The sequence below is a fragment of the Halichoerus grypus genome, chromosome 4 (assembly GCF_964656455.1).
Source record: "Halichoerus grypus chromosome 4, mHalGry1.hap1.1, whole genome shotgun sequence".
NCBI classification, from domain to species: Eukaryota; Metazoa; Chordata; class Mammalia; order Carnivora; family Phocidae; genus Halichoerus; species Halichoerus grypus.
This window is the reverse complement of record NC_135715.1, coordinates 16091310-16106105: the sequence shown is the minus strand read 5'-3', so window position 1 is coordinate 16106105 and position 14796 is coordinate 16091310. Positions and strand designations below refer to the sequence as shown.

Below are 14796 nucleotides of genomic sequence, written 5' to 3'. Positions count from 1 at the left end.
TGTAGGGTTCATCAGGAACTAGAATAACTAATGTGAATCTCTGTGTGTGCTCACAACGACATTATCCATAAACTAGATGACATCAGTGCTACCGGCAGGAAGGCATATCACTATTCATGGGGAACTGTTGAGTGAGAGATAGATAAGATTAACACAAATTTCATATCCATGTGTTTTGCATCAAAAATTACCAAAACACAATATGGTGTTTGTCTATTTTCCTGTATCCATCAGACATATTTTAATATTATTCCCCTCCCACCATATGCCAGCTCTTTGCACTAGGAGTTTAAAGTTATCATGTTCATTAGAGAATGAGTGATTTGGTTTTACACTCTTGAAAATGCCACATCCCCCTCCTTTCAGGGCAGATTGTGTGTATTCCAGAGCAGAAACATTACAAATATGTTAGTTCCACTGTACAGAGGCTTGGAATTCATAGCTTTTACCAAAGTGGATTCTCACATCAATGACTCATATTTAAAGTCACTGCTAAAATGTTTCTTCCAAATGAAGTAATATTTAAACTATAATTTCTAACTGAGGAAGGCAGCTATTCCCTGATGAGACATTTAGGGATCTTATTTTACATTCTGCATTCCCATTTGAAGATTTACATTTGGGTAAAGTTTAGAATGTCAAGCAGACTGCACAAATAAAAGGCAATATCGCCAAGAACTCATGATGATAGAGCAAGGTAAAATTAAAATGATACTATGTTTTATTGGGTAAACACATCAGAAAGCCCTCTGAAATATGTATTTAACTAGTAGGAAGAGCTGTTTTATTCTAATGGATGAAAAATATCCAGTCTCTGTGTGTGTGTGTGTGTGTATGTGTGTGTGTGTGTGTGTGTGTGTTTGTAATTTATTTAAATGCTATTTGGAACTATTCCAAAATGAATAATAACATTCATTTACTAACTTCTGTGGCAGTTTTATTTATGTTTTGAAGAATAAAATTAAATATAGGAACTGGATCTAGGTAACACTGAATTTGTGACATAATCTGACAAGCACTAATGGGGCTGCCAAGAACTGACATAGACCTTAACTCACCTTACTTCCCATGTCCTGATTTTAAGTGTACACAGCATCGATGTTACTTAGACTTGGCTTTGAAAGTTCTGCAGCTCCGGCTATTAGGTATGCAAATTAGGTCTGTTCCTTTTCTCCCAGACCCAACAAGCTCAATCATTTTATGGTTTGCAAATGCTTCATAAGCCTCATGCTTTTTCTAGGGGGGTTTCTAGCTAATAAGTAAATTACATTTTTAAAAATAGGCTGAATTTTTATCATGATGGCACTACAAACATTTGTCATCCATATAGGGAGTATTTTTCCTTCAGGCTCTGATTTGCAATTCATGATTGCTTCCTGTCTTATCCTTGTTCACTCTCGATGGCATGAGACAGAAGATAGTTTTAGAGCATATACATTTTAATCAACATTCAAACTGAATTAGATGGCCTAAAGGTTTTCTCTTTGTGTACACGGTAATTCATTCCACCAAACCACCAAACCACCATTGAGTAACAGTTGAAATAATAGGTGACTTTCTCAAAAGAAAGTGTTAAAATATCATTAAAGTCATGCACATCAAACTAATTTTGGTATAATGTAATTTGAGCTTAACATTATTTAAACAATTTTTATATAACCACATGCCTAAATAAAGCCCTGGTTAGGTGACAAAGACAGTAATTCCTCCGTACAACTTACAAATATGGTAGTAGGAAATTATTTGTTAAAGGCACTTCTCTCTCTCTCTCAAACAGCTTTACTGAGATACAATTTATATACCATAAAGTTCACTGGTAAATATAAATGGTATTTAAAGTGCAAATGTCAATGGTATTTAGTATACTTACAGTATTGGGCAATGATTAATGTTTCTGTAATTGTAGAACATTTTCAACACACAAAAAGAAAACTTGTACCTATCAGCCCCAACTTATGTTTCTTCCACTCTCTTACCCCAGCCCCTGACAACCATGGATGTGTCTATTCTGGACATTTTGTATATGCATGGAATCACACAATACATGGTCTTCTGTGACTGGTTTAACGTTCTTTCAAAGTTCATCAATGATGCAGCATCTCAGAATTTCATTCCTTTTAATTGCTGAATAATATTTCACTGAATGGATATACCACATTTTGTTTATCCATTCATCAATTGATGGAAATTTGGTTGATTCCAGGTTTTGGCTATGATGCTTTTATAAGCATTATACAAAATTTTGTATGGTGTATATTTTCATTTCTCTTGGGTACATAACTAGGAGTAGAATTGCTGAATCATATGGTAGTTTTGTTTCCACAGTGGCTGCCATTGTACATTCCCATCAGCTGTGTATGAGAGTTCCAATTTCTCCACATCCACATCAATGTTCTTTATTATCTCTCTCTTTTATTGTAGCCATCCTAGCGGTGTGAGTGATATCTCAATTTGATTTTCATTCTCTAGTGACCAACAATGTTGAGCATCTTTTCATGAGCTGCTTAGCCATTTTATATCATTTAAATGTCTATCCTTATTCCAGTACCACAGCATTGATGATGATGGTGGTGATGATGATGATGGTGCTGGTGATGATGATGATGATGATGATGATGATAACTGTGAGAAAACACATATCTTCCTTCTTAACAAATTGTTAAATATTCCATACATATTGCTAACTATATGCACATAGTTGTACAGAAGATCTCTAGAACTTTTTCATCTTGCATGACTGAAACTCTATATCCATTGAATAGAAATTCCCCATTTCCCTCTCCCTCACAGCCCCAGCAAACACCATTTTGCTTTCTGCTGCTATGAGTTTGACTACTTTAGGTACCCCATATAAGTAGAATCATGCAGTATTTGTCCTTCTGTGACTGGCTTATTTCACTTAGTATAATGTTCTCAAGGTTTATCCATGTTGTTGCATATTGCAGGATTTCCTTCTTTTTTAAGGATGAATAATATTCCATTGTATGTACATACCTCATTTTCTTTAGCCGCTCATCAGTCAATGAACATTAGAAATAACCTCTTGGTTATTGTGATAATGCTGCAATGAACATGGGAGTACAAATATCTCTTCCAGAACCTGTTTCCAGCTTTTTTTGAAGAAATACCTAGAAGTGAGATTGAGGGACAGTACCACTGAGTTTTGATTACTTTAGCTTTACAGCAAGCTGTAGTACATTTTGAAATCAGGAAATGGGATTGCTCCAAATTTGTTATTTTTCAAAATTGTTTTGACTATTTGGGTCCCTTGCAATTCCATATGAATTTGAGGATTGTCTTTTACATTTCCTCAAGGAAAAACTGTTAGAATTTTGATAAGGTTTGCAATGAATCTATAAATTACTTTGAGTAGTATTGCTATCTTAACAATATTAAGTCTTCCAATACACAAATGCAGGATATCTTTCCATTGATTTAGGTCTTCTTTAATTTCTTTCAACAATGCTTAATAGTTTTCAGTGTAAAATTCTATCACCTTTTTGGTTAAATTTTATTCCTAAGTATTTTATTCTTTTAGATACTGTTGTAAATGAAATTGGTATCTTAATTTCCTTTTTTAGTTTGTTTATTGCTAGTGTTAGAAACTCATTGGATGTTAGAAACTGGAGAATGGCATGGACTCTTGCTTAAAAACACATTTTTAATTTATTCTGGTTAAATAGTTTACTTTCATTAACTTGTTTGTCTTTTGGGAGAAGTCAAATAGGTTTATTTGATTATTTCGGCTGTCTGATTTCCATAGAAACAAGCATTCACTAGGTATATACTCATTGTGTATAAATATAGATTTATAACTTTCACATGTTTTCTTGTTTTCTAAAAATATTTTAAGTGACAGAGTTGTTTTACATTGGCTACTACTAGAAATTACTAACATGAGCATCAATGCATGAATGTTGGTCCAGTTACAAAAAAGTCTTACGTATATTAAAGACCTGAAATGAATTGCTACTGTATGGGTAAGGGTGTGCCATGCCACAAATCACATTTAGAAAATGTAAGAATTACTTGCTATAACATCCTGATACAGGTGAGGAGCCAGGTAGATAAGTCTTAGTCCTCTCTCCCCATACTGCTTTACTAAGGGTTCTTTTTGTATTTCTTGTCATGTTTCAATGTATCTTGCTTTAACCTTTTAGAAAAGAAATACAAACAACAACAGAAAAGCACAAGGTTGCAAACTAAGAACTCAATATTTTTATGTTATTTTTCTGTTATTTTACAAGAAAACTTAGTTATAAATTATATGATTACTAAAACTTGTCAATTATAATACCAACTGTAAAATGATTATTAATGTCATTATATACAAACAGCTTCAAAAGAAGTTAACAGAAAGACTAAACCCAAGATGCAAGGAATTGACCCATCAATTGCACTCTTGAGCATTTATCCCAGAGAAACAGAAACTTACATTCTTGCGAACACCCTGCATGAATGCTCATAGAAACTTTATTTCTAATAGCCAACTACTGGAACAACCCAGATATCGTCAGTGAATGAAGAGTTGTACAAATCCTGTTAGAGCCAAACAAAGGAATATAACTCAGCAATAAAAAGGAATGAGGTATTAATAATTAATTAATAATGAGGAACAACTTGGATGGACCTCAAAGGCATTATGCTCAGTTAAAAAAAAAAAAAAAAAGTAAAGCTCAAAAGGTCAAAAGGTGACAACTATGCGATTCCATTCATATAACATTTTTGAAATGATATAATTACAGAGATGGAAAATAGATTATTGCCAGGTGACAGGAACCAGGGTAGCACAGGAGGTAGCACAAAGGAGTTCTTTTGTGGTGATGAAAGGTTCTCTATGTTGGTCATGGTATTATGACACAAGTCTGTATATGGAATAAAATTGTACAGATGTGTACACACATATGTGCACACACACAAATGAATGCAGGTTGAAAAAATCATGAAAACTGAATAAGGGCTATAGACTAGTTCATGGCAACATACCAAGGTCAGTTTCCTTGTTTTGATACTGTACCATGGCTATTTTTTTAAAAGATCTATTTATTTATTTTAAAGAGAGAGCAATAGCAGGGGGAGGGGCAGAGAGATAGAAAGAGACAGAGAGAATCTTAAATAGAGTCCACAGTGAGTGTGGAGCCTGACGCAGGTCTCGATCCCACGACCCTGAGATCACAGACCTGAGCCAAAATCCAGAGTCAGATGCTCAACCAGCTGAGCCACCCAGGTGCCCCATACCACAGCTGTTTGAAATGTCACCATCAAGTGACATTGGTGAGTGAAGGGTACCCAGGACTCTACTATTTTTGCAGCATCTCATGCGTCTATATTGATTTCAAAATAAAAAGATTTTTTTAAATCACTATAGCACAATTATAAAACACTATTAAATATTTAAAAATGGAAATATCCCTCACACAACTGGCATTTAAAGCAACCTTCTTTTCAGAGGCTTACTTCTAAGTCTTCAGTTTGAAGTGATGATTTTTTTTATTTTAATTCACACATGCAGTTATGTCAATTCAACAAATATGGGTCTGTGAACATGAAAGCTTAAACTTTGATCCTCCACACTCCATTTTCTTCTTCTTCAAATGCCCTTTATTTGTCCAGGAGGGATGTCATTTCCAAAGGTACTGAGAGAGCCACATTTAACTTGAACAACATTGTTCTTTTGGGTTATTAAGGATGTTCAATTTTCTCTGTTGGTTGCTACCCTGATTTGGAGACTCTTCTAAAATGTCAGACTGAGAAAACTGTACTGGTTCCAACACAATTTAAAACAAAACAAAACAAAAAGGCCTTGGAATTAATGCAATCAATAATTACCTTTGAAAACAAACTTAAAAGGTAACAGTTGAATGCTAAGATGTATAAATCTATCTGTCTTTCTTTCTTTGAATATCAATGTGGCCAAGAAATTGAGAAACACAATAGAGAGTTCAATTCAAAAGCACTTATTGACTACCTCAATCATAATCACAATGCCTTTTAAGGATCTGCATGTTTTGCGGAGCAGTGCAGGTTATAATGATGACAGAGTCCACACTGCCTAAGAGATCCCTAGTATTGACAAATACTCCCGATTTATGCTGGCATACTGAGGGAGAAGAAGCAAAGCACTGGTCATACCAATAGCCAGAAAACCAAAAATCCAACAGAGTTAAAGGAAGAAATTGCTTAGCCAGCCCGGCTGAAAATAGGGTTGGTCTCTGGAGAAAGGCATCATCAGGGTCAGGACAAAAGTCACAAATCTACGGAAAACAAAATCCTACAGACACAAATTTGTAGGAATGCCACCATATCAAATAAGTAAAACGCACAAGAATTTGAAATTCCACATAAATCCTGTATGGAGAATACAGATTTTTTTTCCTCTATTTTCCGTGAATGACTTGGGATACAAGTGGATAAAAGAAAGTTTTAAGATACTATTGCTCTGGTGTGGATAAAATTTGGCATTTTCACAAAATAGCTTATCTGGAGGAGATGATACCGTGACACAAATGTGTGCTCAAGTTAAAAGCCACCAGATTCCTCAATTTTGTTCTTATGTTTTTTGTTTTGTTTCGTTCTGTTGTTGGAAAATAAGTTGTAAAATTAATGGATACTAAACCATTCTCTAAATACCTTTGTAAAGTAAGGCCAATTATATTTTACTACACTTTTTGATTTGGAGTACTTAATATGCTAACTTTCTATTGTTGATCATGTTAATTCTATCTTATTAAAGCCAACATTAAACTACAAGGAAAAGTAAAAATCAAAAGGATATTACTTTGAATGCATAAAAAGTAAGGTGATTAATGGATAGATTGAAGGATGGGCAGATATATGAAAAAGCAAGTATAGGAAAATGTTAAATGATAATCTAGGAGTGAGGCTATGGGTATATATTATAACAGCCTTTCAACTTTTCTGTATGTTTGAAAACTTCTTACAATTTTGGAAATAAAATCAAAAGAACAACCAGAATTTTCAGTGCCTAAATAAATAAATAAATAGCCTTGTTTTCTGAAACAATGTATTAAGGGCTTAGTCAGTGTACATCATTAAAGTAAGAGAATGTTACAAAAAACAAAGCCTTGCATTAAAAACCTCAAAGGTGTTGAAAGACAATTACCATACAATTTCACTCATAAGGGGAATCTAAAAAAACAAGTGAATAAGCAAACAAAAAGCAGAATCAGACCTCTAAATAGAACAAACTGATGGTTGCCAGAAGGAAAGGAGTGATGGACAAAGTGGGTGAAGGGGAATGGGAGATATAGGCTTCCAGTTATCGAATGAATAAGCTACAGAGATGGAAGGTACAGCATAGGGAATATAGTCAGTAGTATTGTAATAGTGTTGTATGGGGACAGATGGTAGCTACATTAGTGGTGACCGCAGCATAAGGTGTAGAGAAGTTGAATCACTATGTTGAAACTAATGTAAATTGTGTATCAACTATACTCAAGTTAAAAAGCTAAAAACAAATTCACATGTGGTTTCTAGGTAAAGAATAAAATGACAGAGATTGGCTCTAGTAGTGGAAAGTACCTATTTATGCAGAACTACCTTTCATTGTCTCACCTTTACATTGATGTTATGCTTCGTCAGTATCGACATGTTCTTAACATGGAAATGCTCCCTGCGTGCCCAGGTCGGTCTGATAAGACTGTGACTCTCCGACACATCCAAATGATACAAGTTAGGCTTGTTCTCAGATCTGGAACACAAGAACAGCAACATATGGTTACTTGACTAAGACACCAAAATTACATGGCACTAACCAGATAAATACAATAGTAATTTTGTGTCTAGTCATAAAAAGAACTTTCTGTATTTTCTTCCATGTTGGTCCATGCTGTTTTAAATACTCTTTCCTCTTGAAGTCAAATTAGAATTTTCAATGAGTCCAAAAAAGATTTTATTGGCTTAGAATTGATTAACTTAGAAGCACCTCAGCTTTTCTTATTCAAGGCAAATGCCACTTCATTGTCGGTTGATTAGTAGCTCCTGTGAAGTACTACAAGGATTTCTCCTTACATTCAACCCTGGGTCCATTTTCCACAAAGTTCCCAGACCTGCAAAGCTTCAAATGCCTGAAGACATTCTCTCGGCAGTTCCCATTGCTTGTAAGCAGGCCTGGGTCTTAGAAATGCCAGACAAGTTGATATTGATCCTTTTTAATAAGTTACGTACAAAGGAAGTAGATCTGCCAGCCTCGTTTAGAAACAGGGTCAAATAACCAGTTGGAAAACTTTCGAAAGGTGTCACATCAAACTTTAATCATGCCTACATTTTTATGAAGCTTTTAACTTTGCAAATTGCTTTCACGTGCATTATCTCATTTCACGTGCTACGGCACTGCAACAGCGTCCAGGTTTTAGGGCTGGGTTACAATGACACAGATATCAACATGTGGACGGGGACATCTCACGAAAATTGATTATTGCCATGTCGACCTGCCTGGCATGGAGATCGAGTATGACAAAGGGTTAAGATCCTAATAGCTGCTTTGCTCCGCGGCTGCTGGCGTTTCTCAGAGCCATTTCTCCTTTTTCTTTTTCAAGGAGAAAATGGGTTACATCTTTTGTCTCCCTCCCGCCCTTCTTATTTCTGATTTTCTTTTTCTTCTCAATCGATCGGCAGGTCAGCCCGACCCCGGGGTGCATCCGAGCCCTCATGAAGATGCTGTACTGCCCGTACTGCCGAGGTCTTCCCACCGTGAGACCTTGCAAGAACTACTGCCTCAACGTCATGAAGGGCTGCCTGGCCAACCAGGCTGATCTGGACACCGAATGGAATCTGTTCATAGGTAAGGGGCGTTGCCACGGAGCCGTGACATCATTGCGGTGACGTAGATCTCCAACGGAGCTGTGGGCCGGGTGGGCGGCTCCGACGTCGTGATGACGTACGGAGCCCGTGAGGATTACATGCAGCACCGGAAAACAGCTTTTAGCAAAGTGTTAACATCATTTTGCATTTTTTTCTTCTTTTTCTAAATCTAAAATAATAACAATAAGAAGAAGAAATCCTGGTATGTTGTGAAGGACGGTCCTGTACTGAATTCGCTGATCTCTCTGACAGAGTGAAAAGTGCTCTTGTTGACTTTCTGGGAGCTCCTGTGGAAAGGGACAAGTTAGGGGAAGAAAACAAAGATCTCATTAAAAATAAATCCACAGCATTGGCTCTTATTTGTATTACCTCAACGTAGTCACAGATATTAGTAAACCACCCCTTCCTTAAACATCCATGATGAAACTAGCTCAATATTTTTGCTAAAATATGCAAAATTTCTTCCTCATTCTGTGGAGAAGAATGCTTCCGGTGCCCTAGCGCCGAACAGCCTTGCTGTCTTTGGAAGGTAGGAGGAGAGAGGGTGGGGAAGATGCAGCGAAGGTCTGGGGAGTCAAGGCTCTCATCTTGAGTTGCAGAAATCGCTCAGGGAGTCGCACTACCAAAAGATATTTCCCAAATTGCTATCCAAGGATAAAAGGACATATTTTACAGGCAGGCTGCTCCCAGGAAAATACACAGGCCTTGAAAGAGTGTGTGTTCTCCCCCTCTGTCAAATGGCCTTCAAATAAAAGTACTTTCAATTGCATTTACTGCTATTGCGTGGTGACAGGCAGAGTGGCGCGGAGGCTTCCGTCAGCCGCATCATTTATGCAAACCTCCAAACCAGAAGGCACGCCTAACGCCTTCTGACATCTAAGATTCCCGTGGGAGGGGAAAAAAGATCTAGGATGTGTTGGAACGGAGCGAAACCTAAGCCCCTTGGACAAAGATGTGCTTAGGTTACAAGCCTTCGGCTTTGCCTCTGTCACCCACCAGCTAACATGCTATTATGCTTAGGAACGCCAAAGAAAATGGTTTTGAAGTTTTAAAAAAAGATTTGAGAGTGGGTAGATTCAAATGGAACTCATCGAACAAAACCCCAGAAATCATTTCAGAGAGAATGAATTGAAATGTTGTTCTCTCTCCCTGTAGTGGGAGTATAAAATCTGTTTGCATGATCTTGGGTTACTTTATTTGAAAAATGAGGAAGTGTTTTAAAAAGTTAATCATTAAGGTACCCTTCTAACTCAAACATGATATGATTCTTTGCTAAGATTTTGGACGGGAGTATGAATTAAAAAAAAAAAATAAGAATAACTTGATCTTCTAGAACATATATTTAGATTAATTTTGGCAAAGACACTCTATCCAAATAATGCTAATCAAAAAGTACTCTCATCAAGAAACCTAAAAATATTTGCATATTTTAAAACCAGATTAAACCTCATAGCATTCCACTTTGAGTCATACAGATTATTCATACTTTTTGGTTGAAACTACCCGAATTTATAGCACAGTTAAATTGTCTTTGCTCAGCCTGCACCTTATTGATGAAAGCGGGCGTGTGGATTTTGTTACTTAGAGCAGGACATGATTAAGAATGAGATTATAGGCTTTTAACTTATAAGAGCAATGGTGACTACCTTATTGGCTTTTTCTCCTCAGTGCTGGTTGTCTATTTTAACATAAAACAAATCTTTATACTTTCTATCAATTGGGTTTCCTGGTTGCCAATTAGATGTGAAGTTGAATGTCTGGAAAACCATTTGATTTAAAAACTAAAATTTGAACCCACCGTGTGTTGGATATACTTTAATGAAAAGGGAACGTGGTGGTTAGCCCTCCCTTAATATATCTCATACCCTTTCTCATGTTTTTTTATTAGTCTTAGATATCAGTGAGAAAAATCCTACTTCTTTCTTTCTTCTGGTTCTGCTATGGCGCTGAGAAATGACCACCAACATAGACTTTTGGAGCAAAATATGTTCTTGCTAATACTTGTCCCGAAGTGAAGTGACATAAATCAGTCAAATGTGCCAACTCTGTTTTCCACACATATGCATTCAAGATGACAGGGCTCCAGGGTTCATGAAGGCAGCAGGGAAGACCAGTGAGCAAATCAGTAACCCAACAGTAATTATATATAAAGCCCTCTCTCTGGTTGGCATCTGCAGCCCATCACTCTTGGGCTTCTCCATCTTTTCATCAACCCCTTTCCCTCCTGTTGCTGAGTCAAATACGCCATCTCTGTCTGCTACATTCATGTCCCAGCTTATACATTTTTATGGTGTTTTTTTTTTATTATGTGCTCATCAAAAATGTTAATAGTGGCATGCAATCAACGGTCAATAAAAGCAAGAATCGAACTGGTGGCACATTCTCATGATCTTTACTATGCCACAAATTAATTGCAAATGAGTTGTAATTATTTTGAATTCAGTTGTTGTTGGGTTTGTCAAAAGAAAGGCAACTCATGGACAAAATGAAATGTTTTAAGTGTCCAGCTAAACACCCCAATGGCATTCCATTCTCTTCTGAAGCTCTATAGTTTGTCAATTTTCATTTCTTTGTAATCCTAGAAAACAATCAGGAGTCTACTCGGGATGCATTTCCATAGTTTTCCTTGAGGACGTTTAATTCTGTGCCCTGCACAGAGTGGGTGTTCAAAAAATTTTTATCAACTAACTGTTGTAGGAAAAAGAATTTTAGATAAAGAGCTTTTTTGGTTTTTTTGAAAAGTTACTGACAACTTTGAAGAAGTTGCTGCTAGACCCATTTTAGAGAACACAAAAGTCTCAGTTGATCTCTGCCAGAACTGTCAGCTGCTTTCTAGAAGCATGTGGGATTCCCCAGGACTGAGCCCAGCCCAGCCTCAACTTGGGGCACCCAAGCAGCTGGGCATGCTAGGCCACACCCCTGAGCTAGGTAGGACCCTGGGGACACAAGAGTGGGGATGCAGTCTGCTCTCAGTACCAGGCACAATGCAGTAAGAGAACAATGTAGTTTGAGGCATTGACAAGCACTGCTTGGGCGCCTACCCCAGGTGTTGCTGTCAATTTATACTCAGCTGATTCCAGCCTAGCCTTTGAATGTTGCCTGAATGCAAAAGCATTTTCTCAGAAAATGTTTATGTAAATTAAAATTTCCTAAAGGGAAACAGTTTGTGGGCAGAATTTGTTTTCAGTAACATCCTGCGGTTCTTTTGAGTGTTTGTCATTGATACCAACACTCCACAGATAAGAGCTGTTCTGTTTGACAAGGGGCCATGGTGCAGATTACTCCTAGCTCAGGAGCTCAAAAGTTAAGGCTGAAATTACATTTGTGTAGCTGCAATAAATCTTGCATCTACTTTAAAATCTAGGATGTATGGGACAGCCTCCTCCAAACATCTGGTACCTTCTAAGACTTTATAGACTGTGAGAACCAGAGAGGGGAAAAAAAGGATGTGGGGAGGGAAATGCTGATGAGACCAAAGGCAGGAATTCTGTATGTTCTGTAATATTTTTTTTCACTAAAATATTAGAGGGTGTTTACTAATGCAAGTGTAAGACTAGCATCGCTATCGTTCCATAAAACTGAGACCTGAAGATGTTTGTGTCCCGACATTGCAGCCTAATATTTTAGGCTATCCCAGTTGGTAAGACTCTAATAATCCTAACCTATTAATTGGCAACTCACTAGGGTAAAAAAAAATTTCCCCTAGGGTAAAAAATATATGTGTCTAGCTTCTTACTCAATTGAGTACGTTTTTTTACCCTAGGGGAACTTAATGCAGTTAAATGAGTTATAATCAACTGTGATTTATCCCTATTTTAGGAAAATAGAAGCACAGGATGCTAAGCATCTACTGAGCAGGGTGACTTAATCTAGACTAGGGTGTCAGGGAAGCCCTACGTTGGTAGATCTAGAAGAGTAAACAAGACTGTACTGAATTAGCATGGTCAGACATAATTGATGCTGGGTAGCTATAACATATAGAATTGCTGCAATACTGTAGAGGCCCAAATATTCATGAGAGCATCAAACATGAGGTCCCGGTGGGCACTACACCTGCGCCTGGCCAAGAGCCCCTGCTCTGGGTATCATCCATTCATCTCCTGAGATTCATGAAGACAACACGTGTTTACCAAGTGCCTGGCGCCGACCCTGTTCTGGTTTCAGCACGAGGGAGAGCGGATGAGGGCCTGCCTGCTGAGAAGAGAGCTCCCTGTATGTTCTCTGTTGAAGTCAATGAACAGCTAGACAGAGAAATGGAAGGGAATGTCGTAAGAGGCTGCTCCATTTTACTTTGTAGGTCTACTCTTTTAATGGAAGTATGACTAATTCCGTAATTTGAAAAACACATATCCCTGTTGTTAATGGACTCATGAGTGCAGGGATGGCAGAAACAAATCAGATAATGAACCTGGTTCCTTCATGGTGATAGCTGCTATCAAGGTGTAAATTAGAGCCAGCCGCCAGCAAGCTGTGGTAGGTCAGTCAGATGACTAGTATCGTGTAATAAATGGCCACTTTGGGGCACAAATGACTTTCTCAGGACCTGAAAGAGTTGTTTGTCCTCAAGGTACTTAGTATATTCACATCTTTGTGTTTGCGCGTGTTGCTAGATAAACATTTAGTGTTCCTAGTAAATAAACTTGAGTTCTCTTTTTCTAAACTACACAGGACTGTGTGATGTTGCATTTCAGCAGGATATAAAATAAACACAAAAAACTATTTCAAACATTTGTATAAGATGCTCATCTTTCAAAGACTCTCTTAAGCATGAAATTCCATAATATAAATCTGATCAATTTTTTAGTTACAAAGAATTCCATAGTAAATATGATATGACTCCAGCTGATAGATCCTGAAATGCCATGTTTTAAAAACCTCTAGACCCAAAACATAGAAAATGATTTCCTTTCAACCAAAGACAAAGAAAAATTTAAGAATTATATTTAGCAGCAAGCTTCAAGGTTTCTTAGTCTCCACCTTGTATAGGACACGAGCCTATTCACTAATACAGTCTAGAAACATAACTCTTAAATTGAGGAACAAAAGCCAAAGCAATTATTTTAGAATCTGATCTCACCGTTAGCTATAGAACTTGCTTTTGCCCTTGTGCATTCCTAAAAGCACCAAGAGAGATTAAAAAAAATAAATAAATAAAACACTTTATTTTCTATCAGTTGAAATCTAACCCCACCCATCTCCCTGCCTTCCTTTTATACTCATTGATTCGGTATTTCTCATTTCTCATGGACATTTATCATATGCTGTGTTCTCTCTGTAATGCTAGCAGAATGCACAAGCAGTACTAACTACTCAGGAAAAAAAAAAAGAGAGAGAGAGAGAGAGAGAGAAAGAAAGAAAGAAAGAAAGAAAGAAAGAAAGAAAGAAAGAAAGAAAGAAAGAAAGAAAGAAAGAAAGAAAGAAAAAGAAAGAGAAAGAAAACAGTGAGATGGTACCCAGCAGCCTTTCACATTTGCTATCAATTTTCTGTTTAGAGAATGGTTTACTTCTGAACTCTGCATATGTGAAAAGTATTTTTATGTGGTGCAATCGGGTTAATTCCTTAAGGGTGATATAATGTCAGAGGCTGTTCAGCAAACAGAGAAGCAGGCATTTCCTCACCTCTGAACGCTTACTAATGTTCATCTTGTGGCAACAACTCAAGGGATTCATGGGACTGCAATTTCTGTTCTGCATCAGGAAGATTTTCCCAAGGATCAAAGCAGGCAAAGCACATCAATCTTAAAATTATTTGGTGCAAAAGACAAGTAGTCATTCAAAGGTGCATGCATTTCCTTTGCCCGCAGTGCCAACTCTTATACAAACATCTACTCCAGTTCCCACATATTCAACTCCTATTGAGCTTACAATTACTGATGACTGCAAATATGATATTCTGAACTAGACTTTCAAGTTGGAATCCATGGTGCTATCAATGATCACACCAACCAATCACCTGTACCAAGGCATACCTAT

At 37.2% G+C, this 14796-nt stretch overlaps 1 protein-coding gene across 2 annotated transcripts in view; it reads left to right on the top strand.

The window, feature by feature from the left end:
* The window catches only part of GPC6 (glypican 6), a 1066736-nt gene that overhangs the window by 712200 nt on the left and 339740 nt on the right, over positions 1-14796 (top strand). For both annotated transcript variants that reach the window (XM_078070190.1, XM_078070191.1), the window contains exon 4: positions 8638-8803. In XM_078070190.1, the coding sequence (XP_077926316.1) occupies positions 8638-8803 (166 nt within the window). The remainder of the gene's footprint in view (positions 1-8637; positions 8804-14796) is intronic.